The sequence below is a fragment of the Brugia malayi genome (assembly GCF_000002995.4).
Source record: "Brugia malayi strain FR3 genome assembly, contig: Bm_v4_Chr1_scaffold_001, whole genome shotgun sequence".
NCBI lineage: Eukaryota > Metazoa > Nematoda > Chromadorea > Rhabditida > Onchocercidae > Brugia > Brugia malayi.
The window spans coordinates 1,702,523-1,729,961 of NW_025062475.1; the positions used below are offsets into that span (position 1 = coordinate 1,702,523).

The window sequence follows — 27,439 nt, forward strand, 5'->3', positions numbered from 1 at the left end:
AGTGCAATATATATATTTATATGAGTGATGAATAAATATTTCAATCAAATATCAGAAGGAAATAACTCAAAAGTTAATATAGTAACAAATCGAAATGATGTACAGAATAAGGAAGAAATGATTAAATTGTGCGCAAAAAATGGCGCAATGATGCGACGAGTGAAACGCGGAAAAATTGGACAAGCAAAATTGATATTTCTTGTTAATGAGAATAAACAACTTCGATATCATACACTTGGCTATTCGAGAATTATTTCATCAAAACAAAAAACAGGTATGTTAAAATTTCAGGTTAATAAATGAGTATAATGTGAGAATTAAAAATATTATGAATAGCTTAAGAAATTTCATATATGAAATTTTTATCAGTTTGAATTGAATTTTATTTCAAAATAATCTAATGAACAATGATTGTGTGATAATTTAATCAGATATTACTAAAATAATTAATAAATAATATTATAATACTATTGAATGTTTTTAGTAATTTTAATTTTAATAATATTTTAATTTTTATTTTTTTTTGGAAATTCTTTTTGATAAATACAAATATCTTTTTTTTTTTTTTGTAATCTAGCAATTAATTCTAATTACAGTAAAAATTGATCAATTAATTGAGATACGTCATGGATTTGGTACTGATCAGTTGCAAAAAGCAGCAAAGAAAATATCATTTCAACAAATTGCACCTGTAATTTTAATATTAATTTACCTTTCTCTTTCTTCTTTTTTTTTTCTCTCTCTCTCACTCTCTCTTTCTTCATTTCATTAAAATATTAAAGAATAAATTTTGTTAATGTCAAAAATTATTTAGTAAAGAAATTTCATTAGAAATTTTATTTACTTATTTATTTTTTTTTTTTTTTTTTGTTAATTTAATGCTTTTTTATAGGAAGAAAATTGTGTTTCGTTGATCGTTCGACAAAATGGAAAAAATAAGCAAAAGACAATCGATTTTATTGCTGCAACTTTAAGTGATAAAAGAATATTTGTGGATGCTTTACAGTATATTATTGATAAGGAAGATGCTAAATTGATTGATTTTAATGAGAAACAATGGATCATTGATAAGTTTCATGCATTGGATACAAATCAAACAGGTATGATCGTAAGGTAATATTGATTATTGAACAGGTATGATCGTAAGGTAATATTGATTATTGAACAGGTATGATCGTAAGGTAATATTGATTATTGAACAGGTATGATCGTAAGGTAATATTGATTATTGAACAGGTATGATCGTAAGGTAATATTGATTATTGAACAGGTATGATCGTAAGATAATATTGATTATTGAACAGGTATGATCGTAAGGTAATATTGATTATTGAACAGGTATGATCGTAAGGTAATATTGATTATTGAACAGGTATGATCGTAAGATGATATTGATTATTGAACAGGTATGATCGTAAGGTAATATTGATTATTGAACAGGTATGATCGTAAGGTAATATTGATTATTGAACAGGTATGATCGTAAGGTAATATTGATTATTGAACAGGTATGATCGTAAGGTAATATTGATTATTGAACAGGTATGATCGTAAGATGATATTGATTATTGAACAGGTATGATCGTAAGGTAATATTGATTATTGAACAGGTATGATCGTAAGGTAATATTGATTATTGAACAGGTATGATCGTAAGGTAATATTGATTATTGAACAGGTATGATCGTAAGGTAATATTGATTATTGAACAGGTATGATCGTAAGGTAATATTGATTATTGAACAGGTATGATCGTAAGATGATATTGATTATTGAACAGGTATGATCGTAAGGTAATATTGATTATTGAACAGGTATGATCGTAAGGTAATATTGATTATTGAACAGGTATGATCGTAAGGTAATATTGATTATTGAACAGGTATGATCGTAAGGTAATATTGATTATTGAACAGGTATGATCGTAAGGTAATATTGATTATTGAACAGGTATGATCGTAAGGTAATATTGATTATTGAACAGGTATGATCGTAAGGTAATATTGATTATTGAACAGGTATGATCGTAAGGTAATATTGATTATTGAACAGGTATGATCGTAAGGTAATATTGATTATTGAACAGGTATGATCGTAAGGTAATATTGATTATTGAACAGGTATGATCGTAAGTAATATTGATTATTGAACAGGTATGATCGTAAGGTAATATTGATTATTGAACAGGTATGATCGTAAGGTAATATTGATTATTGAACAGGTATGATCGTAAGGTAATATTGATTATTGAACAGGTATGATCGTAAGGTAATATTGATTATTGAACAGGTATGATCGTAAGGTAATATTGATTATTGAACAGGTATGATCGTAAGTAATATTGATTATTGAACAGGTATGATCGTAAGTATATTGATTATTGAACAGGTATGATCGTAAGGTAATATTGATTATTGAACAGGTATGATCGTAAGGTAATATTGATTATTGAACAGGTATGATCGTAAGGTAATATTGATTATTGAACAGGTATGATCGTAAGGTAATATTGATTATTGAACAGGTATGATCGTAAGATAATATTGGTTGATCTTCTTAATCAAATAGGTATGATCATGAGACAATATTGATTGATCGTTTTAATTGAACAGGTATGATCATAAGATAATATTGATTGATCGTTTTAATTGAACAGGTATGATCATAAGGCAATATTGATTAGTCTTTTTAATTGAACAGGTATGATTACATATTGATAAAACGATTAATCTCTTTCTTCAAATTTTCTTTTTCAAACAATTAAAATAAATAAATAATTATTTATTTAATAAAATGAAATTTAGAAATAAAAATGAAAAAAAAAAAATTGTATGTCTTGTATGATTTTATTCATAATATTATCATCTTTTGATAATATGATAAGATGACTTGATGATAATAATTGTCATTTTTAAATACAACACATTTTGATATGCTAAAAAATTTAGGTAAATTAAGCTTTAACAAAATTTGGAATCTTTTGAAAGAAATGAATTTGACAATTAGCTATGATTATGCAAAAGCTTTATTTCAGGTAAGTCAATTTTTTTTTTTTAAATTTTAGTTAATAATATTGTACATATTAATAATTAAATTATTTGGTATAAAATGAAAAAAAAAAAGAAAGAAAAGAAACAAAGTAGAATATTGTTTAATGAATTTATTAAAATCAAAAAAAAAAAAAATGAAATGATTGAAATAAAAATCAAATATTTTTTAAAACACTTTTTTTTACTGAGTGTTTTAAAAAAGCTATTTAAACACAAATATTTTCGTATTATTTCATTAAATATTATTTTTTTTTTTAATTTCTAAACTTTTTTTTTAAATTTATCGTAATGCTATGAAAATTTTATGAAAATATCTATAAAAATATTTCTAGAATGAAAGTATTGATGAATATAATTATGGTTCAAAATTGAATGCTTGCATCGATGTGGAAGGTTTTGTGAGATTTTTCTTCAAATTAACTTATAATTTTGAAGAAGGTAAAATTATGCGTCAATATAGCTCACAAAATGATGGAAATCTATCAGTGAATGATTTAAAGAATTTCTTGATCAATGTACAAAAGGTCATATGTCATATGTTTTTTATAATAATTTCCATTTTATTAAATGCATTTATAATTTTAAATTAGCTGTAAAACCATTATAATATATTAAATTTCAAATTTTAAAATTCATTAATCTCTATCAAAATTGCACATATTTTTTTTTTCGATTAATTTTATCTAATTAGCAATATTAATACTAAAAATGCTAACTAATGATAAGAAAGAAAGAAAAAAAAAAATAAAAACAGAAACAATATTTTACAAATAAAAATTTCAGTTTGAAAATATTGATAACAATATCGCAGCTTCGATCATAAATGAAATTACCATGAAGTTAGGCACTTATCAAATTGAGAAACGTACGAATTTATTAGGACCATTTGGTAAAAAAATTAAATTCGATTATTTATGATTTGTATGATAAATTTGAAATAAATTATAAGTAGAAATTATTTTTATTTTTATTATCGAAAATGATTCAATTTGCAATAATTCATCGCTTTAAGTATTTAAGTATTTGAGTCATTTTAATCTAAATATATTCTAATTTGTAGGTTTTCGTACTTTATTACGTTCACGTTTGGGTAACATTATGAAATATGGACATGAAAATATTTTTCAAAATATGGATCAACCATTATCACATTACTTTATTAATTCAAGTCATAATACTTACTTAATTGGTAATCAGGTAAAAGGTGAAGCAACTGTAGAAGGATATATTAATGCTATTCGAAAAGGAGCTCGATTACTTGAGTGTAAATTTTATTTAATATATTTCACAATAATTTAATTGGTTAACACATTTTATCACTTTCTTATCATAAGCTAAAAATGATAATGATTAATTGATCAATGATAAATGTAATTATTTGATTAGCTAATGAATAAAATTGAAAACATTATGAAAAAAAAAAAAAAAAATTATTCTTTGATAAGCTAAATTAACTTTAATAAAAAATAAATTTATACTCAAAGTAATTAATTTAGTAATTATAAGAAGTAAGTAATTAGTAATCAAATATTATTAATGCAAATATATTTTAACTATACAATCAAATTATGTAATGGTAAAGTAATTATTAACAAAGATATATGTTATAAAATGACGTATTTAGTAGACGTTTTTGACGGAAATGACGGAGAGCCGTGTATCAGACATCGTGGTACACTGATATCATCGATATATTTGAAGGATGCTCTAATGGCAATCCGTAATTATGCATTCAAATATACACCGTTTCCACTTATTTTAACAATTGAAAATCATTGTAGCTTAAAGCAACAACGTGTTATGGCTAAAAATTTTATTAAGGTTTTTTACATTTAAATTAAAATAATTATATTTGTTTTACAAATTTATTAAATTTAAGTTTAATTATTACCGATATTTAGCAACAATTTCATTTTAATTAATTAATTAATTAATTTTTTTTTTTAAGATTCTTGGTAACAGTATTTATTTGACACCTAAAAATAAACCTTTAATACAATTACCATCACCTAATCAACTCAAATACAAATATCTTTTACGTGGCAAAGTACGATCAATCACATATAAACGATATGCAAATGATAAATGTGATGAGGATGATGAAGTAGCCGGATCAGTATTACTTATAGATCCGGAATTATCAAGATTAATATCGCTTTTTCAAGTTAAACTATCGAATAATTTGCATGATGATATTGAAAAACGTACGTCTTCTAGATTTCTAATTAAATTTTTGGGATTTTATTACGATTTTAATTTAATTAATTGTGATGAAAATAGATGAAGAAATTTGAAGGTTAAATCATATAATAATACTTTTGAAATTTATAATTATTGATGTTAAATATTAATTCTAGGTTAGAAGAATTGAGTATTATTTTTGAAAAAGTTAATTGGTACCAGGGATCAATTTTTCATCATCAAAAGTAGTTCAAATATCAAAATGAAAAAAAAAAAAAAAGAGAAGAAAAGGATTTCTACATTATCAAATTTAATTTTCAATTAAAAATTAAACTACTATGCTTAAGTTAATAATCTCTCGTAATACCAACACTATTAGCATTGAGCGGTATTGTCACACCTACAACACGGGCGATGTTGTCGCTTTTTAATAACAAAAATTTAATGCTATTTTTCATTTAAATTATTTAAAAATTTTTCTCCACAAGACAGAACTAGCAGGAGTAGTAGAGAGAAGGTAAAAAGAATAAGTATTTATTGATCAACCTGTTTTCATCTCTATCATAATTTATAGATCCGGCAAATTGTTCAGTGTATCATAATTTATAGATCCGGCAAATTGTTCGGTGTATCATAATTTATAGATCCGGCAAATTGTTTAGTGTATCATAATTTACAGATCCGGCAAATTGTTTAGTGTATCATAATTTACAGATCCGGCAAATTGTTTAGTGTATCATAATTTACAGATCCGGCAAATTGTTCAGTGTCAATATCGGAAACAAAAATAGGAAAACTGATGGAAATTAGTGAATCATTTGCTGCTTACAGTGCAAAACATTTTGTTAAATCATATCCGAAAGGTTTACGACAAAATTCGAGCAATTTTTGTCCAATGCAATCATGGATTTATGGTATACAATCAGTTTCACTTAATATGCAAACAAATGGTAAAGATATGGATGTTAATTCAGGATTATTTCGAATAAATGGAAATTGTGGTTATATCCTGAAACCATCTAGTTTAATTAAAGGTTTAGGTGAGTTATATTAATTTAACAAAAAATAAATAAATAAATAAATAAAAAAAAAAAAAAAAATGGCAAAATTATTGCGATATTATTAATCAATTTGATTAAGTAATAAAAAATATTTTTTTGTTAATTTCCTATCAAAATATTGGCGCAAATTGACAGTATTATGAATTTAATTTTTTCTTAAAGCAGAAAATGCATTAATTAATTGATTGATTGATTAAAAATTTTGATCACTTAAGCAAAAAAAAAAAAAAAAAAGATTCCTATATTTTACATATTTTTACTTGATTACTTTCATATCATTCAATTTATATTTGATATTTAGTGATTTTCATTCTCAGTGCCAAATTTTAGATCTTTCGAGATTTGCCAATACAATCAAAGTGATTATGAATCTTTCGGTATATCTTTCCTTTTTTTCTTTTTTTTTTTCTCAACAAAAATAAACTTTTATGTATTTAATTGAATTATAGGAATCATTTATAGATTATGCATAATTATTGTTAAAATTTAGATTTTCGAAATGAATTCACATCCTGCAAAAGTTTAATATGTTACTAAAAAATTGAAGTCATTAAATTTAATTTGATTATGAATTTAATTAAATAACAAAAATTGAAAAATTACGAAAACACACAAAAAAAAAAAGTTAGTGATAATTTTAAGGTGATAAGTGGTGAATATTTACCAAAGCCATTTTCAAAAGAAGGTGAAATTATTGATCCATATGTTATAGTGGAAATTCTTGGTGTACCAGCTGATTGTAATAAATTTCAAACAAAAATTATTAATAATAATGGGTAAAAATTAATTGATTAAAAACAAATTTTTTGTTTTTTTTTTTTTTTTTTATATTTTTTAAATTTTTTCTTATACAAATGGTTAATGATTATTGTTTTAAGCAAATTGATTAAAAAAAAAAATAAAAAAAATAAAATATTTAATTTTAATAGAATTAATTTCATTCACAGTAATTATTGTATTGTTTAATTAAAGATTTCAACCAGTTTGGAAAGAATATTTCAAAATTGAATTACATTGTCCAGAAATAGCAATGCTTCGATTATGTGTCAAAGATTATGATAAAGTTTCCATGGATGATTTTATTGGAGAATTTAGCATTCCAATAAATAGCATTCGACAAGGTTTATTATTTTTGTCAATATAATTCATAAAAATATTTAAGCATTTTTTTTTTTTTTTTAATTAGAAAGAAAAAGAAACTTTTTAATTTGTTTTATTCACTTTTTTTTTTTTGAAATTCGAAACATAAATTCTTTTGTTGAACTAATTTTAAAAATTATAAATAATCATAATTCTCTAATCAATTCATGTGTTCTTGTTTTTTTGGTAGTTTCACAAAAATTATTTAATTAGCTTGATTAATCGTTGTCACTTATCATTACTTTCATTTACCTTATCATATATTTCTTTTAATTTCAGGTTATCATTACTTATCATTTACCTTATCATATATTTCTTTTAATTTCAGGTTATTCACTTGTCAATCTTTTTACTGGCTGCGATCGAATTTCTAATTCACTTGCTGCTATATTTATACATGTTGATTTTATTGATACAAATGTTGAACGAACACATTTATGAAAGAAAACTTTATTATGAATTTCAATACTATCAGTAGTTAAAATAAAATTAATAGAAAATTTTGAATTGAATTGCATTAGAAATTGAAATAGTACTGAAATTAAGTAAATTGATTTATAAAATTTCTGATACAATCATTTTCAATGGGCGCAATATCATCATAATGCGCCATTTTATTCAATATATTTTTTTATTTATAATATTTTCATTTAATTAGTAATGAAAATAATTTCATTTTCACTATTTGGCACATTTCAAACAATTTTTATAAAATGTTATTTAATGGAAATTATATTAATGGAAAATGATTAACGAATAAATTTTATTTATTTTCCCTCTCAAATAAAGCTTTATTTTACAACTGGAATTGATTAAACTGGAATATATTTTATTGACAATTTTGTTTGATAATAGATTTTAATTTTTAATGGATAGGTCTGTTCAAATTATAACTTATTTTCTTAACATTAAAAATTTGAGAGAAATTTAAATTGAGCTTAATAATTGTTTCTTAAAGTTATGTATTATTTTAGTTTTAAATTTTTTTCAATCATTTTTTGTATTCGATTCAAAAATAATACATTTACAATCTTTGATCTCATTTTTAGTAGTATGAATCAAATATATGCATATATGAAATGATAAGATGAGATGAAAATGCAAGAATTGTGAATAATAAAAAGCAAAATATGCTTTTACATGTGAATATGATAGCGTGCTGGCGCTATTGGACGAGAAATTTAGCGCCCATTTGTTCATTTGCTACATTCTTTGCTTTTGCTAGAAGCAAAATCTATTGAAAAATATTTTTTGAAGTGTAATAGAGGAAAGAAAAAGCCTTTCTAACACAAAATTTATTGTTGAAATTTTTGCCTACGAATTTTTTTTTTTTTTTTTTTTTTTTTTTTTTTTCTGTTCGTATAATTCATTTCTTAGAATTATTTTTAAATTATAAAATTGAAATATTGAAATGATTGAATGTGGTGGATTTTATTGAAAATATTGAAGAAATAATATAATGCAAAAAGTTTTAGTGAAATAGATGAGAAGGAGAGAATTTTTCAAAAAATTTCTAAATTTTTTATAAAAAAAGAATTAAATAAAACTGTTTGTAATGATAGATAGATATATGCAAAGAAAAAGAAAGAGAGAGAGAGAGAGAGAAAAAAAAATGTTAGAAAAATATTATTGAGAAAGCGAAAGGGGAGGGAAAAAAAAAGTTAAATCTAAGCTTTAAAGTTTATACTTTTGATTTTGCTTGCAGTGAAGCAGCATTCTATTCCAATAACTAAAAGAATTTATCATAAAATTTAAACAAAAAAAAAAGAAAATTGTACAATTGCACTGTCTGTTATCTATGACTCTTTCATTTTACTTTTATTTTTCTCATTCTAATCCTTCGTTTATTTTAGTGAAATTAGTAAGTAGTAGTTTAGTTGAATGTTTGAAATGTTAAAAATAAGCATAGAATCGAACCACCTGACATTTCTGTTATCTGCTTAACTACAAATGTTGTTATACTAAAGAGAGAGAGAGAGAGAGAGGGAGAGGGGGAGAGAGAGAGGGAGAGAGAATTAAATGATAGAAAGATAGATCGATCGATTGATTGATTGATAGATAGATAGATAGATAGAATGAGGCGGAGATGTGCTATCATAGTAAAATAATATCTCAAACTTTTGAAACGAACAATTTGTGCTTAGTTATACATAGACAAGTAGTAGTAATACATAAGAATAAATAAAAAAATCTATCGTTTAACTATGTTCTAAGCTAACTTAGCTCTATCACAACTAGAATGCTTCTATTTCTTTATCTAATTCTTCTCAAAAGTATTTAGCATTTTAGCTAACTCTAAATTACCCTAAAACTCATTAATTCATTTCATTTCATTTCATTTCATATCGCATATTTATCGTTCATCAACAATTCTCTTCAATTGTATACATCAAAATAAGAAATGCCTTCACAAGCTGGTAAATTTTTATTTTTGTTAATTTAAATTTTTCATTGTTAATTAAAATTTTTCACTTTTTCAGTTTTCTTTTTTTTTTTTCTAATTTAAATTTTATTGGATTATTTTGATTATTAATTTTTAATAAAATAATGATAATTTTCTATTATAGTTAATTTGAGAGAGAGAGAGAGAGAGAGAGAGAGAGAGGAAAAAAAAAGCCAAAAGAGTAAAATAATAAAGTAACATTTGACTAATCAGTTCAAATGATAATAAATGCCGTTTTATAGAATATTTCTAACTAGGATATTTGATACAAATAAAGAGAAATAGTATGATGGAAAAATTTAGAATTATTGAAATCATTAAAACAAATATTACTGTCGTCGATAAGTTCTACCATAAGTAAGTAATGCAATTTATTGTGTGTTACAAATACATAAAATTATATGACTGATCAGTGAAGTGAATTACAATAATATAAGCGAAAATTTTATTATCTACAGTAATCCTATATAATGATAAGTTACTTATGAAGTTTGTGATAATTATTTGAAAAGTAATAAACTCATTTGTATAAAATGTTAGCAAATTGATAACGCTAACTATTTGATAACAATAAAACTTTTGATAACAAAAATTGGTAATGCTAATTACTTGATAACAATAAAACTTTTGATAACAAAAATTGGTAATGCTAATTACTTGATAACAATAAAACTATAATAATGCTAATTACTTGATAACAATAAAACTTTTGATAACAAAAATTGGTAATGCTAATTACTTGATAACAATAAAACTATAAATAACTCGATAAGTTCGTAAGATACAGTATCAAACTGTAACGTACAGTATACTGCATTAATAAGCATGATACAGTATACTTTGAGAAGATATTCGTTGATAATTTTGTTTAAACTAAAACTGTCATAATTTTGCTCATTTATTTTATGAATTAATAGTAATAGGTAATCGATATTTACAACTGTAATCTTTACTTAATCATAAAATTTGTTACTGTAAAAAAAAAAAAAAATGAGAAAAGAAATAATCAAATTTTTGCTTTGATACTTTGCAAAATCATATATATATGATATCAAAAAATGATTTTTCATTGTCAATGTAGCATTAATCTGTAAATTAGTGATTTTTATTAAATAACATAATAAAATTAAATTTTATACCATTTCCGTTTGACTTTATAAGCTTCGTAAAACTAAAGAATATTTATGATAAAAAAGAAAAAATTTAATCGATTCATAATTTTACAAAAAACAATTTTCCTTTCTTCTAAATTAGAATTTCACAAGTAGATTTTATAAAAAATTAAATTTTATTTTAGTGATTGAATAAAAAAAAAAGGAAAAAATTCCAATTTTTAGGTCATAAATTTCATTTAATATTTAATCCATGCAACATTATCATTATTAGCAATTCTTCTATTTTCTATCATTTTCATAAATTCATTAACCCGATTTTTTTTTTTTTCGCTTCATTTCTATTAATTTATGCTAATGTAGTTTGAAATAATGAAAGATAGTTTGTAAAAATTTAATCATGTATTAAAATTTTAAACAAAATTTTTTACTTTTGCTAATTTATTATTTCTAGAATTATTCTGAAACTGAATGACAAATCCTAAAAGAAACTTAAAACGAATGTTTACTTTTATTGTTTTACTTTAAATACAACTGCTGCTGTTTATTTAACCTGATGAGAGATACTGGTATGCACTTATATCCGGAAATCTAAAAAATATCAAAGTTTTCAGACTTTCTTAAGCTATTAATTGATGGATTTTTTTTTTTATTCAAAAATTTTATCCTTTCTATTTATTTCAATTTCTTATTTGAAGTAAAATATAAAATATGATTATAAAAATATAAACAATTTAATTTTTGATAAAAGTAAACAGCTAGTCGTCCAGTAGCTATAAAATTCGAAATACTGATGTGATATAAATTGCAACAATAATTCTATAAAGAATTCAAGAATTCATATTAAGCATATTTTTAAAATGTTATATTATTTTATCACATTTTCACTTGCATTAGCTATTTTTTCTATGATTATTTTATAGGTTATTACTTTTTTTTTAACTAATACTGTAATCTAAGAAATTACTAATGTATTCTGGACAATGGTCATTTCTCAATTCATAAATTATTCCGAATATTTTTGAAATATTAAATTGTATGCTTGAATAAGAAATTGATTACTCAATTAGATTCAAGTCCTATTCATATTTATTAGTAAAAACTATTCCAGTAACCTATTATAATCATTGGGATAATTTGCTATTCCAATAAGTATAAGAAATATTAAAAATCGAAATTAATCAATCATCGAAATTAATAATCATCTATTTAAATTAAAAAATTACAGATGAATTTCAGTATCAGATAGATAAAATTGATATTTTTGCATTTCTTTCTATTATTTAATACAACAATTTTATATCCTCTTTACTAGGTTTATTATTATAATATGTTTCGGTAAATAATACATTTCCGATATTTAAAAAAAAAAAAAAAAAAAACGGAAAAAAAAAATAACGAATGATTTTTATTTCTGATTTGGAAAAAACGATTGATTTTTTTATTTCCGTTTTTATTTCAATTTTATTTTTTCTTTATTATTACATATAATTTAGCATATTTTATACATTTAATCTCTATTGAATTGTAATTATTTTAAATTTTCAATTTATGTTAGAACTTTTTTTTTTTTTTTTTGAGAACTTTTCAATTTTTTAATGAATATTTTACTAATTTATTTTCAAATAATATATTTTCCTCATCAAATATCACAAATATTTGTTTGCATGATTTAAAGCAACAAAAGCATTCTTAGATTTCCGATATTTATCAAAAAAAAAAAAAGAGTCAATATTTCAAATAATAATAATAAGTTCAAGAGAGGGAAAAGGAGAGAGAGAGAGAGAGAGAGAGAGAGAGAAAAAAAAACACCAACAAATTATTGTGTTTTATTTTAAATAATTAATGAATTAATTTATAATTAATGATAAAGTTTAATTAAAGTTTTAATTGAATATCTGAAAGGAAACAATTATGCTGGAAAATAATTATCAAATATTAAAATTATCGGTTTTTTTTTTTTAATTTTTCATTTCAAATTCAATTCATTAAAAAAAAAAAAAAAAAAGTGTTAGCAATAAAATTAGTAGTAATTATAGAATTAAAAGAGATATTTCTCTTATATGACGAAGAATTGGATGGTAAAATTGATGGTACACAAATTGGTGATGTTGTCCGAGCTGCTGGTCTTAAGCCAACAAATGCTATGGTTGTCAAAGCAAGTGGAACTGAGTATAAACGAAAAGGTGAAAAACGTTTGACATTCGAAGAATGGATGCCAATTTATGAACAATTAAGCAAAGAAAAGGTTTTCATTTTTTTATTTGTTTTTTTTTTAAAAAAAAAAAAAATTGTTGTTTACTTAAACTTTTCCAATCTTTTTAAATTTGCATTTGTGCACATTTATTGAAGTATTATAACATTCATTATTCATAGATACTAGTAATTTAGAAATTAAATTGTTGCAATAGCATTTAGTTTTAAAAATTTCAATTTTTTAATTTATAAATTAGAAATTATTTTATTTCAGATATGTTAAATTGTTAGTTAGTGATCATTGTAAAAAAAAAAAATTACTCACAATTCCATTTGATAGTTTAATTATTTTTTTAAAAATTTTTTTTTTTTTTTTTTTTTTTAGGAACAAGGGACGTTCCAGGATTTTGTTGAAGGATTGAAAGTTTTTGATAAAGAAGAATCAGGAAAGGTATTGTGCTTTTTTTTTTTTTTTAATTTTATTTTCTAAATTTTTGATCTTTTTTTTTTGATTAAAATTTGTTAAAGTGTTATAAAAAAAAAATTTCTTAAGATTTCTATTAACAAATGACACTTAAATTAATAAACAAATTAATGAAGAAAAAATAATTTAACTTATAATTAATGATAAATTTTATATGTAAAATTAAGAATACATATAAATTAACAGAAAATTTATAGATGAAAAAATAATAATTAAAAAAAAAAAATCATTAATCCAAGGAATGGTTGCTTATGAAGGTATTAATTAATTAATTAATTAATCAACTTAATTAGCTTTAAATTTAAGTAATTGATTATCATTTTACAGATTATGGCAGCAGAATTAAGGCATGTACTGATGGCTTTAGGTGAGCGTTTGTCAGCTGAAGAAGCAGATGAAATAATGAAAGGTACGGAAGATGCAGAAGGAATGGTTGCTTATGAAGGTATTAATTAATTAATTAATTGATCAACTTAATTAGCTTTAAATTTAAGTAATTGATTATCATTCATTTAATTAATTGACATTGAAATAAATAATGATGATGAATAATCATTTTAGCATTCGTCAAGAAGGTTCTAGCTGGACCATTTCCGGATGACTAAAGATACTAGCTGGACCATTTCCGGATGACTGAATGAATGATCAATGCAATGCAATTACAGCAAACAGAAGAAATATTAATTCTTCAATTTTTCTTTTAAAAATTTCTTTTTGAATTGAATGAAATTACAAAAAAAAAAAAAAAAAAAAAAAATGTTACTGTAATAGCGGAATGGAATTAAAAGTATGTTTAGAAATTGAAAAGTTTAAAAAAATTTAAATACTTAAGGAAAAAAAAAAAGAAGAAATTTATTGATAAATTCTTTTTGCATGAAGAAATTTAATTGATATATTTAGATTATCATTTTTAACTCTATCATTATCATATGTCTCATAGTATTACTAATTCTATAAGTTATGCTCAATTTAGCTAAATATTTTTATCTTCTTGTAGCATAAAGAATATTTAAGAAATAAAACTTTTATGCATTTAATATATTACAGCATTGTCTATTGCTTTGTGATCAAATGTAGTAAATTGTTTCGGTGATTTTTTTTTTTTTTTTTTTTTTTTTTTATTTCTTCTTTTTTGTTCGATAAAATTTGGCTAAATATTTTTGAAAGTTGAAATATTAATATAAGTTAATAGTATTTGAACATATTTGTTCATAATATTCTCATATGCTTATGTTTTTTTTTTTTTTTTTTTTTTTTTTTTCCCCGCCGCAATATAACAACAATATGCTACATTATTATTCAGAACACACAAATAAATGGAATACTTATTCCATTTTATATTTTTTTATTGGTAGAATTTTGACTAGCTGAATTTGAAAGTGAAATAATATAATTAATAATTAAAACAGTGCAAATGATTTAACGATTTTTAAGGCTATCCAATTAGAATCGCATATTGAATAATAGCACATTAGCATTTTAGTGATGTGATAAGAGAGAAAAAATGAAAAAGCACAACTAAATCTTTTATAATTCGATTGCTTGTTTCTTTCAGATAGACCAAGACTATTAGCAAAGTTATCTTCAAACGTACGAAACACAAATTCAAGCTTAAAGTTGTTCAGCTATAAAGTGATTTAATGATTTACTAAAGATTAATTGTGAAGTGGACATTACCTATTCATTAAATAAAAAGCAGAATATGAAGAGTAGATAATGGCAGCAACCTATAAAAGCAATGGTATTCCGAGTTGAACATAAGAAATCAGGGAGCAAATTGATTTGATCAATATTCACTTAAAACGAGGTCCGCACAAACAATGCAAATTTCTTTTTTGGTAAAATAACCTTATCATATATTTCCGTTTTGCTTCTCAATAAAATACATAACTTTGCTCCAAAACTAGCATAACTAATTTTAAATGTATAATCTAATAACAAGATTCAAAAGTTCCCAACAAACACTAACATTGATAAATTTTATTTTCTTCTTAAAGTTCCTCGTTAGAGAAAAAATGGAAATAGGATTTTTAAAAAATGTTCTTTGAAAAAAACTTGTTGTTGTAAAATTCGATGAGTCCAGCAATTCTAAGGCGATTAATTTCATGCATTTAATGATTCCATCACTTTTATTCATAAGCGGCTTACAAAGATATTTTATTCCAATTATAATAAAGATTCAGCTTATACTAGCATACAATCAAAAAGTTAATCACCTAAAGAATATCTACCAACAAACAGGAACAAAACACTCATTAAGATTGTGCGCTAATCCGTAAAGCTGTCGCAATGATTTGCTCCTTGCTCTGCACTTTCAGCGCTTCAGCTTCAGCTTTATTTTTTGCGCTTCGCGATCGAATAAACAAGAATAACAACAGATACGTGTACAACCTTGCACGACCACGGTTTAAATAACCTGAAATCAGATGTGAAAATTTTCTCGACCAGAATGAAAAATGTATGATGACGTACGCTTATACAAAATGCATTCCCCGAAATTTTACTGGACAGCAAATAAAATATGGCTGCAGCTTCATAAAACTGGAAGAAATGCTTTGTTGGAAAAGACAGAAGAAAAACCTTAGGCAGAATAAACGATAGGAAGTTTCATCAATAACAACGTTAAAACTGACTAAGCTGCGACAAAATAAATCGAACGCATAGTAAAATAAATTAATATATAGCCATAACTTCTCTACTAATTTTCTTTCAATCTCTCTTCTCTACCACTCCTCCAAAATTTGGAAGTTTGATTAAAAGCAATTATCAATCAAAATATAATGAAATAAGGGTAAAAGTTAGTGTTAGCGACTTCTTCTAACATATATGGTTGCTTCTGTAACATATAATCGTTTCACTTATACATATACTCGGTTTTTATGAATAAAACTAAAGTATAAAACTCACCCACAACCTTAAAAATGTCCTAAACTTTGGCTTAAAAAAATCCACGGTGCTACGGTCGCATCATCTGGATAACCTCATTCCTTTTGAAAGTTATTGAGAAACGCTCCTTCCTAATAGTATTTTAAATATGATCACAACACCAGTAAATCATCTGTAACAGTTACAATACTCATTCAACAAATACGGAACTTACACGATTGTTCTTTAAGCCAAAATCTTCCTTCCCACCACTTGTACATCGGTCGTAAGATTACATTAGTCTTCATTGTATGTACCACTTGACCATACAAATGAGCTGCCTGCCCAGCAACTTGCTTTATCAATGTAAATCCTTGCTTCACAACTGCTCCCTGAGCCATCTTCACTGAAATTTCAATTAAATGACCCGACTGAAATTGAAATTTTTAGCTTAATCTAACTGTCCTCCTTTATTTTACAAGCATTAAAAGACAAATATTCTCACAAAATTAATTTCAAGTAAGCATTAGATTTTTGAGTTAATTTAAATGGTTAAAACATAATTAATACAATAAATATATACAAGTGAGCAGTTTTTTAATGACAAAATTGAAAGGACCACTTAGAAGAGAGACGTTATGTGTCTACCAGGGCTATCCGGAAGAGACGTTATGTTTCTGCCACGGCCATTCGGGAGATGTTATGTCTCTATCAGGGCCATCCGGAAGAAGCATAATGTGGCAAGCTCATCTCATCCGGAAGAGACGTAATGTGGAACATAGGTAAAAACAATCAGATCACGTGGTACCTGTCACCAATGCTGGGATTAACTTATCACCCACAAATCAAAGCAAAGAAAACACACAACTAACAATCAACCCAATACAAGAAATAGAGTTGCAATAGTGACGAAACTCTTGCAGTTGGTTCTTCTTCATCACTTCAAATTTCAAATTTCCCTTTCATTGTTTACGCTTTCGTTACGTGAGGAGGGGAGCGTACGTGGCCTGCGTAATTTTGTTGTATTGTTGTAATTGACTTAGAGCTCATTTAGCTTTTATCTTTATGAGTTCTCGTGAATTGGACGATAAATTATTGAGCTAACTTATAAAGGTTATTTTAACTGTTGCCAAATTAATCTTCTTAATTCACAGTAGAAATGTGCCTTACAAAAATCGTAGAAAGTAACAAATAATCCTAATGAAACGCAAAATTCATCAATGTTTTATTTTTAACGTTGCAACAATGTTTTTATGATTGGATTGATTGAATGAATCAACAGTGCAGTACTGTAGATAGTGATAGTCCTATTAGGAAGAAATGAATTCTTATTGGTTAAGAAAAAAAATTAGTACTAGTTAAAAGCGTTCAAATTAGCCTTTAACAACGCTAGTTTTTTTTTTTTTCTGATTATTATTATGCTTTCAGTTCTTACTCTCTGTACACATATGTCAACTTAGCAATATGATTAATATTTTAAATGTTTTATCTTGCTAATATTTCTTTATTATTAATAAACTATTTCTACTTAATATAACTCAGTGCAAATCTGCACAAATAGGAAAGTTAGTTTTCAAGAGAAGTGTTCTCACTTACTGTTCAAACTTACTTCCAACAAAAATTTCAGGATGATTCGAGAAGGTAAACCTCAGTTAGATTCTATGAAAAAAGAATTATTATTGCACATGAAAAATCATATCGTTGCAACGATGAGCACGAGAAGAGAGGTATATTTCTTCAAATTACAAAAAAAAAAAAAAAATTTATTGTACATTTTAAAATTTTATTTTTTTTTAATGTTCGAAATTGTTCGGCGTTTATATCAATTTCTAAGTAATTTTTTTATTGTAATTCAATTTCCAAATAAATTTAAGCATTAGTTCAGATTGAGTTATAGCCATGGCCTGCAAAATGAATTCGCTAATTAAAAAATTGTCTCACAGAGTTTCATGATAATTGTTGTACTGAGTATCCACCAGATTCTTTGGATGTAAAAGCATGGTTTCTTCAAGTTCTATCATGTATCTGTCATGTGTTGTATCATGTAAGTTACTGAAAGTTACATGAAGCCAATAATGTATTAACTGACAATTTAATTTTAAGGTCTACGATGCACTGAAAGAGTCATTTGACACCAGTTCTACAGATTTTTACAATCTTTCCTCAACTGTGAAGCACGTAAGGATAATTCAGTTGTTAATAACGTGTTTGGAAAAATATAAACCTCATCAGCATTTACAAGTATGTTACAAACAGTAAAATTTTTATGAAAGATACTAGAGAATATTATTGTATTATTTTTAATTAACTTTTTATCCATCAGGATGATGTGGAATGATAAAGCAGTCGTGAAATAAAGCGATTATTATCCATACTTATGTTCTTAGGTGCTTAACTGTAATTAATTTATTTTGATTTAAGAAGATAGAGATCCTTGCTTTCTTGATAACTATTGAATTGCTTCAACTATAATTTTTTGAGTTTCAAGGATGCTTTCTCTGTATGGAATTGCCGTTTAGCTCCTGCAGTGTTCGCACTTTCTGATCCAGTGGAACGACAGAAATTCAGCAAACATGCAAAACTGCTTGCTGCTTGTTTACTTGATTCTGATGAGGTTTGTTCTTTTTCATTTTTGGATCCGAAGGAATTTTTTTTTGCTGAAAGAATTAAGTTGACATATTTGATTTGGGTAACTTTGTTGTAGTGTTATGCATATCAAATATATAAACTATGATCATCTAAACAGTAGTTTGGTCATTGCAATTTTATTCTGATTTCAAGCTTTTTTCTTTCATTTTATTTTTTTTTTGTGAAATTGGAAAACGTAAAACGTTCAAAAAAAAAAAAGAAAAATATCCTTGATTGTATTATAAATGTTAACAGGATTATTTCCAGTATACAAAAGCCATTATCTGCTTGGGACATGTCGTGCGATTACATGATGGCGACGTGCATTCACGATTATTGCTTACATACTGGCTCTGCTTTCTAGGATACTGGTCATTAGCCAAAACTCAGGTGCTTGACGAAGATGAAGTGAAACGAATGTACTCTATTCACAAAGAAATCATTAATGAAGTTATTAACGATATTATTTATCTACATACGGGAAAAGCAGCGGTATGATTATGTTCTGCTATTTTACTTGATGTTAAATCAACTATATTAAATGTTTCATGGAATAGATTTGAACTTATTGTGATGCTCTAAAGTCTCTTGTTTATTTATTTAGAGAGTAATTACAATTAGGCTCAGTTAAAACGAGATTCTAAATAACATTAATTAATTGATGTGATTTCATCTAGGGACATCATTCCGGCGATTCATTACCAGCACATAATCGTATTCTTAAAACTATGCAGAGTTTCGAGTCCATCCTCACAAAATCGAAAGCAAAAACCTTCCAACAGTACGAAGCACAAATTCTTGTTAAACGGGTATTGATAGCTGCTAACCATTTCTCATCTGCTGATTTAACATTGGTAAGTGCAGTTCTTTGAGTTCTGTCAAATGACGTTCGAGTATGAGTTGATAAATGATGAAATAATTAACTCTTGGTTATGAATACGTTTAACAATAGTCTTAGATTTCAATCAAAAACAATTGAAAACAATCTTCAATGATGTAAATTTAAATGAAACATGAGACTCTCCAATAAAGTAACCACGGTTTCTGATGGCTGCACATTATATATGATTAAACATGGCGTTTATAAAAAAATTTTAAATTCTAGTTATTGAACTGTTTCTTTCTTCTTTTCTTTTCTCTTCAATTATTTTGATTATTTTTGATTGGCATCTCCGTTTTCCATTGATAGTGTTTCATGTATTTCAAAAGAAATCAGTAATTAGCTGTATAAGCTCTGCTATAGATTGGTGATCCACTACAAAATATGGATTTTATAAAAGCACGTTACGAAACGTTAGTGAAATCTCGAAGTAGCGTATATTATGGTAGCGATATGAAAGAAGAGGATGGCGGTTGTGCTACATTTGCTGGTGGTGAATTTCAAGAAACAAAAATTGATGAGTACCGTAAGTTCAAAAAACTTCGACCTCATTTCTTTTGGCACTTCAGTCAGCTATCATCTAAAATAGGAAACTTGAAAGTCGTTATTTCCTTGGTAAAAATAGAAATGATAGTTTATGGTCAATGATTATTATTATTATATCGAGGTTTAAAAGTAACCTCTAGTTCAAAGATAGTTTAGTTCAATGCATTGGTAAGATGGTGTAATGTTTTAGAAATATTTCATTTTTCAGTGAAGTTAAGTGCAGCTGTGGCGGAGCATTTCAAAATAGTATTGCAGCTATGTTTTAAATATATTGAACTGGGAATCCTTCGAGAGAGTGAAAGTGAAGGATTGAAATTGTTACATCAGGTTCTAAAAACATCAAATTTGCAAAGGTTTGTGTTTATTGTAATCGTTGTTATCTAATTAATATATGAAAATCAAGTTTTTTTTTTTTTTTTTGTACCAAAATTACTTAATCTTTAATTGTATCTTCTCAAATGTTTTGAATTCTACTTGTAATTGGTGGTTATGCCTTATATAGCTATTGCAACATTTCTTAGTTTTCAATTTTTGGTTAGGTGTCTGGCAGTGTTGAACGTCTTATTTCTAACATCGACACTTGCTCGCGGTGATATTACAAACGTTCGTCCAGATCCATTTCGACCAATGATTGCTTCTTTGTGGAATGTTAGTTATATTTTTAGGTTAAATTTTTAATATAAATTTTCTATTTATTTCCTGTCTTTTACAAATCTGCTGAATATCGTTCTTATCAATAGCATTATCCCAGTTTTATAAATAACGCTTCTTAAGAGGTCGAAAAATGGAATTTATGTTCGTACAGACAATGAAAGACTGAACAAAAAGCTGAATTTATCTTCTGGAAGTCAAGAAATAATAGATCTCAGTGAAGATGAACCAAGCGGGTAAGTTATATTCTCTACATTCGACTTTAAATATAAAATCAGGGAATAATTTTTAGCATTACTTGTTGGTAATAGTAAATAGGTTCATGGATCTTCTTAATTTGAATATCTGATTCTGCAATGATTCAGTTCACAAATATTTCTACCTTGTATAAACAGCTAAATTTAGTTATAGTGGGCACTTCCATTCGTTCACTAATTTTTGAGTGCCATCTTTTTTGTTGTATGTCTTGTCCTCAATATAAATGCAAGGAACGAGCATTGTTTCCAGAAACGTTCATAGTATAGCTAATGTTTAAAATAGGACTAATATTGCGAGCTATATCGCTCTCCATTAGTAACTGTTTCCAAATATGACTGAGGGATCTCCATCTAGTTTTGCCAGTCTAAAATTTAGCTGGATCACCAAATTAATAGTTCTCTTAAATTTCCTCATATGGTTAATATCAAGCGAAGGTTGATATCATTTTTCAAATTTCAGTTTACCAGAAGCAAATAAAAAAAATATGGAGAGTAAATTAATATTGGAAGAACATGTTGAATATTGCGATTGTGTGATATGTACACTTTGTGGCATGAATCCACAGATGCACATTGAAGCTATTTTTTCAAAGATGTTATTTTATCGTTATTCGTCAAGAATGTTTCGCATGTTTTCTGAACGGTAGTATTTCATGTTTTCGTTCAGATTCTATTTCACTGGTTTTATTAACTTACCATTATAAACTATGTTTTCTTTCGTTTTGTAAAAGTTATCAGTTAGTACCATGATTATTATACGTATTGTAGGATTCTGAAACTGTCTCAGGAAACTTCATTAGACGTTATTGATATTTGTTCAGCACTTCAGAAGGAAGCAACGGATAAGGTGATTTTTTTTTGCTTATCAATTAAATTTTCTGCCAAGGTTTACTTCTATATTTTCTTTTATTCAGTCTTGCGAGTTTGTACAAATGTTTGAATATATCTTAGGCAATCGAAGAACGAAAATATCCACTGGAAGCACTAGATCGATTTTTGCATGCAGCAATTCGATGGCTCCGAAGAGTTAGTGAAGAGGAAAAACCGGAAATTATCCAGGATGTAATAAAGGAATCGTTGAAAGTATACCTACAAATTTTTTAATAGAACATGCTGGTTTTGATAGTCATTAATATGTTCACTACAATGTCTTAGGGTTTTTTGAAGGTTTTTTCTGTATTATTTTCAATTTACGACAATTAGAATTTATAGATATGCTTAACGGATCCCATACACTTTCGTTGGCAGTGGTTAACAATACGACAGTTAGCGCGTACGCCACTTAAAATTCCGAAATTGGAATGGCTGCGTTTACATGTTTCGCCAGTCAAAGCAGGATTGCGTTCACCGTTAAAATCTATTGTAATCAACCTTGCGTCAGAGTTAAATAGTTTGTACGTACGGAAATCCTCTTGACCCTCAATTAGAAATGATGCAGTATTAGTAGAAGTAGCCTCATGATCCAGAACTGTCCAAAAATAACCTCAAATACAGCATCTCACAAACAATTTATTTATACAGCTTCAATTGTATTGTGATTTGTTATACCACCACTATTAAAACACTCCATTTTTGCAGGACACTTTGCTCACCAAGGCCATGTCCCACTGTGAACATCGAGAAATATACACCGACCGCAAAAACGAATCGCAACACTGTTACTAACGTTATTAACAATTACGTAGACACGGAAATGGAGGAAGCTCGCAAAGATTTTGATTCTTTTTCCCATCTTTTCTACAGGTTTAAGTTATTTGATGTTACCTACATACATTTTACGAAAATAGAGGAAATTGTGTCTTATTGTTCACACTAGAGTTGCAATTGTGATGTACAGTAAATTGAGTTACTTTTTTCATTCATTTAGAGAGTGGCGATTTCAAATATGTTCTTATTTGGGACAAGTTTGTGCTTTCCAATATAAAGCTAATTGGATTGAGTCAGGATGGAGTGCAGCTTATTATTTTAATGAAGCGATGTTTATCAGTACTCGCCAACTTGCTCGCATGATTTCCAAGAAGTCGGAAGAGAGTCAGAATTTTCACTTCAAAAATATCAAAAAGTTCAAGAAAGCCGTTCAATGTTTGCCACCCGGTATGTTTTTAAACTTTTTCCTATAGTTGGATATAATGACTCAAAATCTTCGAATCATTCTGTAATTGTAATTTTCAGTATTCACTCCTTTTTGACCAATTTCATTTTTTATTTAGTATCACTTATTATTTACGTAATTTTTATTTGATAAAAAATCATTTCCGGGATACAAGATTTTGTTTAGCATCATGATTATTTATAGATGATAGGATACGTCAAATCAGGCATTCACATTTTTTATGGACTTAGTGACGCTATTCCTTGATAATATTTTCTATAGATTGCAAAGACTTATAGATTCTGTGATATTTTTTAAGCATTGTTTTCAGATTTGACAGTGGTGCAACTTTTTCTGGATTCTAGACGAATACTTTGGTTAATCAAATTATATAGTGGTCAGCCACCATTAGTCGTGCCTGTTGCATTCCTTCCACAGGTGATTATCATGAACTATTTGTTAATGGTTACAACTCTGACGAAAATATAGGCCATTCTCATAAAGACCATTCAAGGATTCGTTTCAGTATTTATTTTAAATTTAGATAATGTAATAACTTTAAGATTGTTTTCAATCGATTGACTTACTCAAATATTTTTTGTCTTAATTCGAATCAATGTACTGCAACGGTGTCTCTAATTTGTCTACAGGGAAAAAAAATCCTACCGTAATTGGATTTACGTCATAATGTAATGGGACTTGAAGTGAAATCAAATTTATTATTTAACATATTTAATAAGTATAGTATTGAAGGCATAGCTTATACTGTTCCAATAAATAAATTTTGAATTCCAGGAAAAAAAATTTGACTTAAGTGAAAAAAACATGTATAATGAATAATATTTAAAGAATGTCCTGTTGTTGTTTTGTTTGTCTTTTCAAATCAAATCTTGAAAAATTGCCCTCAGGATGACGTCCTTCTGAAACGTTTTGTAACCTTGTTGGCGGAGAATGATGCATCAGGAAATCTTAGTAAAACATGCACAGATCCCAAAGAATATTGGCAGATAAGAAGGAAGTTGGACAAAAAGCTGAAGGTTAAGTTTCTTGGCTTATTATGCAGCTGTTGAATTTTGAGCGTTTTGTCTCTTTTTTTTTTTTTTTTTGATTGTGAAGTTTTATACCATTATCTAAATGGAAGATGCATTATAAATAGAGAAAAAAGATGAATTTTTGATAAAAATGGTAGAATTTTTTGGTAGCAAAAGTGGGAAATTGTGAACGTTGTCAAATTTTTGCAGATTTTGGTTAATGAGGTGCAAGCAGAATGGTTTGGAATTTTCTCCGTTCTACTTTTGCCTTCTGTCAGTGTAAATGCTGCGCGCATTTCAGCTATCAGCGAATTAATGAGCAGTGGACTTTCAAGAAGTTTTGCAAGTGTATGTATAACTAGATTTTATTTTTTATTGTTGCTTAAGCGGAGCTATTTTTCCATTTTGTTACAAAAACGCTGTACAATTTTGAAGTAGAGAAAACATGGATATGAGAAAAAAGCTTACCAAACATGGCACTGATAATTCGATCAAGATAATATTTCACTCTGAATATCCTTGCATGACGGCTACAAGAGTAATGTAGCTCTTTTTAAATTTATTTTAGCTTTTTTCTAGGCATTAGTCGAGAATTTGGATCTGTCGACAACAAACTGGCGAAAGTTAGTGCAGAGGTTTTCAAGTTTAGAAAATTTCGATGAAACTATTGTCACGCATATTGCTGATCATCGAAATCATTGGATATCGAAATTTGGAAAGCAACCATTCGTTCGTGATTTCTCAAGCAGTTATGTTTTGTTTTGCGTCTCACCGGTAAGTCCAACTTTTTAACTCTTTTTCAAGTAGTTTATCTAGGACATAACAGAAACTTTTTTGATTTAATTTCTTCAAGTTTTCTGTTCTAATTGTCCAAATGTAAAAGATTTTCTGATTCCATTAAAGAAATCAGTCTTACTGAGCCAAGAGAGATTCGTCACAACCGCAACCGCAGAACTTTGCAATGATATTGTTTGACAGTAACATTCTCACTGCTTTGATTCCAGGAATTAGCTTCATTTCCTTTCGAGCTTTTGCCGGTGATAGAGTCGCACAAGCGTGTCTGCAGGATATCATCATTTCATATGTTCGAGAAACTATTATCTCTTTCCGAAAAGGTTTTTTCCTTTTTAACTGTTTTCTCTCTCTGTTAAGACTTCTGAAATTTCTTCCTTATGATGCAGTTTTAGATACCAAAGACAGTTAATGGGATGAATTCTTTCTATGTGCTCGATCCTGGAGGTGATTTAACTGATACACAGAAAAGGCTTTCCAAAGAACTAGAGAAGTATACTTGTTGGAAAGGAACAATTGGAGCTGCACCAAAGCCGGAAGAATTACGTAACTCGTTAGAAACTAATGATCTATTCTTGTAAGCTTAACTTGTAATTTTTTTATTTTAATGTTTTCATGTATATGAAGGAAAACTCAGCAATTTTAAATAATTGTTCTACATTGTGCTGTTGTTTTTATCCTCCCTACAAATTCTTATAACATTTCAGTTTCTTTCCATTATTCAGGCTTTTTCTTTTTTAAGTTATATGGGTCACGGAAGTGGTGGTAGATATTTCGGAAGGTCAACAGTATTGCGGAGTAATATTCGCGCCGTATCACTGCTTATGGGTTGCTCCAGGTTTAATATCCTTTTTTGCATGATCTCACGAAATTGAAATTTCAATCAGACAAAATGATAAGGGATATGTTAATATCTAATGTTTTATTATTTAAAATTCAATTGAATTTTTAGTGTTCGAATAACTTACGAAGGCGAAGGATTCGACGGGAGAGGTGCGATTTACGATTATGTTATAGCAAAGTGTCCTTGTGTTGTTGGTTGTCTTTGGATGGTGAGTTATGCTTAAATGACTCGGAATTAGATTTGAAATCACGGAATGAGATGGTTTGTAAAGAACAGATACTTGTACATAAACTGATGTTCGAGATATATTATTTGATTAATTGATGTAACTAATACAAAACTTGAAGGCATACTCTAATTCGGAAATTTTAATATCTCTTTGCCTAAGGTCACAGATGGTGAAATTGACAGAGTACTCTTAGCTCTTCTGGATTTCTGTTTCTCGGGAATTCGAAAAGCGAATGGTGATAAAATTGAGCCAAAGTAAGTTTTTAAGAAATATTTTATAAAGTTTAACATCAACAGTTAAAACTGTTTCATTTTTACAGTTCATAAATTTTATTTTATTTATGTACTGTTTATCAAGTCATATTTTAGTTAGAAAGAAAACATAGTGGGCAGTATATTAAATTTCTTTGCTGAAAATAAAGCTCTTGATTGAAAGATATTTCAGTTCATCATATCGATTACTGATAGATGGAATCGCATACGCTCGTACGGCATGTAAGTTAAAGTACATGACTGGTGGTGCTGTTGTTGCATATGGATTACCCATTGTAACCTATCTGTCGGAGGATATGATGGAGATGAAGCAACAATCCAAAACAACGCAACTTTTTAACAAAGATACTACTTTGTTACCGAAATCGAGGGAATTATTAGTTACTCGACTTATTGAGAAAGGCAGTCTTTACTGAAGAAGCTGTTAAAAAGTATTTGAATTTGCAAATGATGTTTTCATAAGTTTCCTGACCGAATTTTTTTTTTATTAAAATTGTGTGCTGTCATTACGAAATTCCACTTTGGTCTTCATCATAAGAATTTCATAGCTCTTATCTTTATTATACAACATTTGCACATAAAATGCATTATTTCCAGTTAAATTAATTATATTCCTGCTCATATTCTAATAATGGTGGTAGGTGCTTCCCGAGAGTATATAAATTTTTTTTTGGATGAATCCAAA

At 26.8% G+C, this 27,439-nt stretch overlaps 5 protein-coding genes and 1 non-coding gene across 6 annotated transcripts; 5 read left to right on the forward strand and 1 right to left on the reverse strand.

Annotated features, from left to right (window-relative positions):
- Positions 1 to 117: 117 nt before the first annotated feature.
- On the forward strand, positions 118 to 1,117 carry Bm17331 (Uncharacterized protein; the record flags this gene model as incomplete). The annotated part of the gene is made up of 3 exons (XM_043076239.1): positions 118 to 274; positions 597 to 691; positions 893 to 1,117. The coding sequence occupies 3 exons, from the start codon at positions 118 to 120 to the stop codon at positions 1,115 to 1,117; spliced, it is 477 nt and encodes a 158-aa protein (XP_042932173.1).
- Positions 1,118 to 2,989: 1,872 nt separating this feature from the next.
- Bma-plc-4.1 (Uncharacterized protein) lies at positions 2,990 to 7,873 on the forward strand (the record flags this gene model as incomplete). Its single annotated transcript, XM_043076240.1, has 11 exons — positions 2,990 to 3,034; positions 3,383 to 3,574; positions 3,834 to 3,939; positions 4,111 to 4,314; positions 4,675 to 4,871; positions 4,999 to 5,254; positions 5,981 to 6,271; positions 6,623 to 6,669; positions 6,935 to 7,068; positions 7,265 to 7,413; positions 7,761 to 7,873. 11 exons carry the CDS (start codon positions 2,990 to 2,992, stop codon positions 7,871 to 7,873), a joined length of 1,734 nt encoding a protein of 577 aa, XP_042932174.1.
- Positions 7,828 to 7,892, forward strand: Bm15582. Its single transcript, XR_006227967.1, has one exon. It is a non-coding gene; the product is annotated as a small nucleolar RNA Bm15582 (small nucleolar RNA).
- A 1,941-nt stretch (positions 7,893 to 9,833) lies between these two features.
- Positions 9,834 to 14,272, forward strand: Bma-mlc-3 (Uncharacterized protein; the record flags this gene model as incomplete). The annotated part of the gene is made up of 5 exons (XM_043076241.1): positions 9,834 to 9,849; positions 13,027 to 13,235; positions 13,569 to 13,634; positions 13,995 to 14,112; positions 14,229 to 14,272. The coding sequence occupies 5 exons, from the start codon at positions 9,834 to 9,836 to the stop codon at positions 14,270 to 14,272; spliced, it is 453 nt and encodes a 150-aa protein (XP_042932175.1).
- A 1,650-nt stretch (positions 14,273 to 15,922) lies between these two features.
- Bm8718 (Uncharacterized protein) lies at positions 15,923 to 16,933 on the reverse strand (the record flags this gene model as incomplete). The annotated part of the gene is made up of 2 exons (XM_001894834.2): positions 15,923 to 16,083; positions 16,768 to 16,933. 2 exons carry the CDS (start codon positions 16,931 to 16,933, stop codon positions 15,923 to 15,925), a joined length of 327 nt encoding a protein of 108 aa, XP_001894869.1.
- A 1,227-nt stretch (positions 16,934 to 18,160) lies between these two features.
- Positions 18,161 to 27,170, forward strand: Bm6621 (uncharacterized protein; the record flags this gene model as incomplete). Its single annotated transcript, XM_001894835.2, has 25 exons — positions 18,161 to 18,259; positions 18,636 to 18,773; positions 19,021 to 19,146; positions 19,428 to 19,652; positions 19,838 to 20,014; positions 20,404 to 20,566; positions 20,795 to 20,939; positions 21,126 to 21,234; positions 21,361 to 21,473; positions 21,955 to 22,137; positions 22,263 to 22,341; positions 22,446 to 22,577; positions 22,707 to 22,888; positions 23,073 to 23,237; positions 23,362 to 23,588; positions 23,918 to 24,024; positions 24,495 to 24,623; positions 24,828 to 24,965; positions 25,197 to 25,391; positions 25,622 to 25,732; positions 25,805 to 25,986; positions 26,152 to 26,247; positions 26,362 to 26,461; positions 26,642 to 26,736; positions 26,927 to 27,170. The coding sequence occupies 25 exons, from the start codon at positions 18,161 to 18,163 to the stop codon at positions 27,168 to 27,170; spliced, it is 3,660 nt and encodes a 1,219-aa protein (XP_001894870.2).
- Between the last annotated feature and the right edge of the window lie 269 nt (positions 27,171 to 27,439).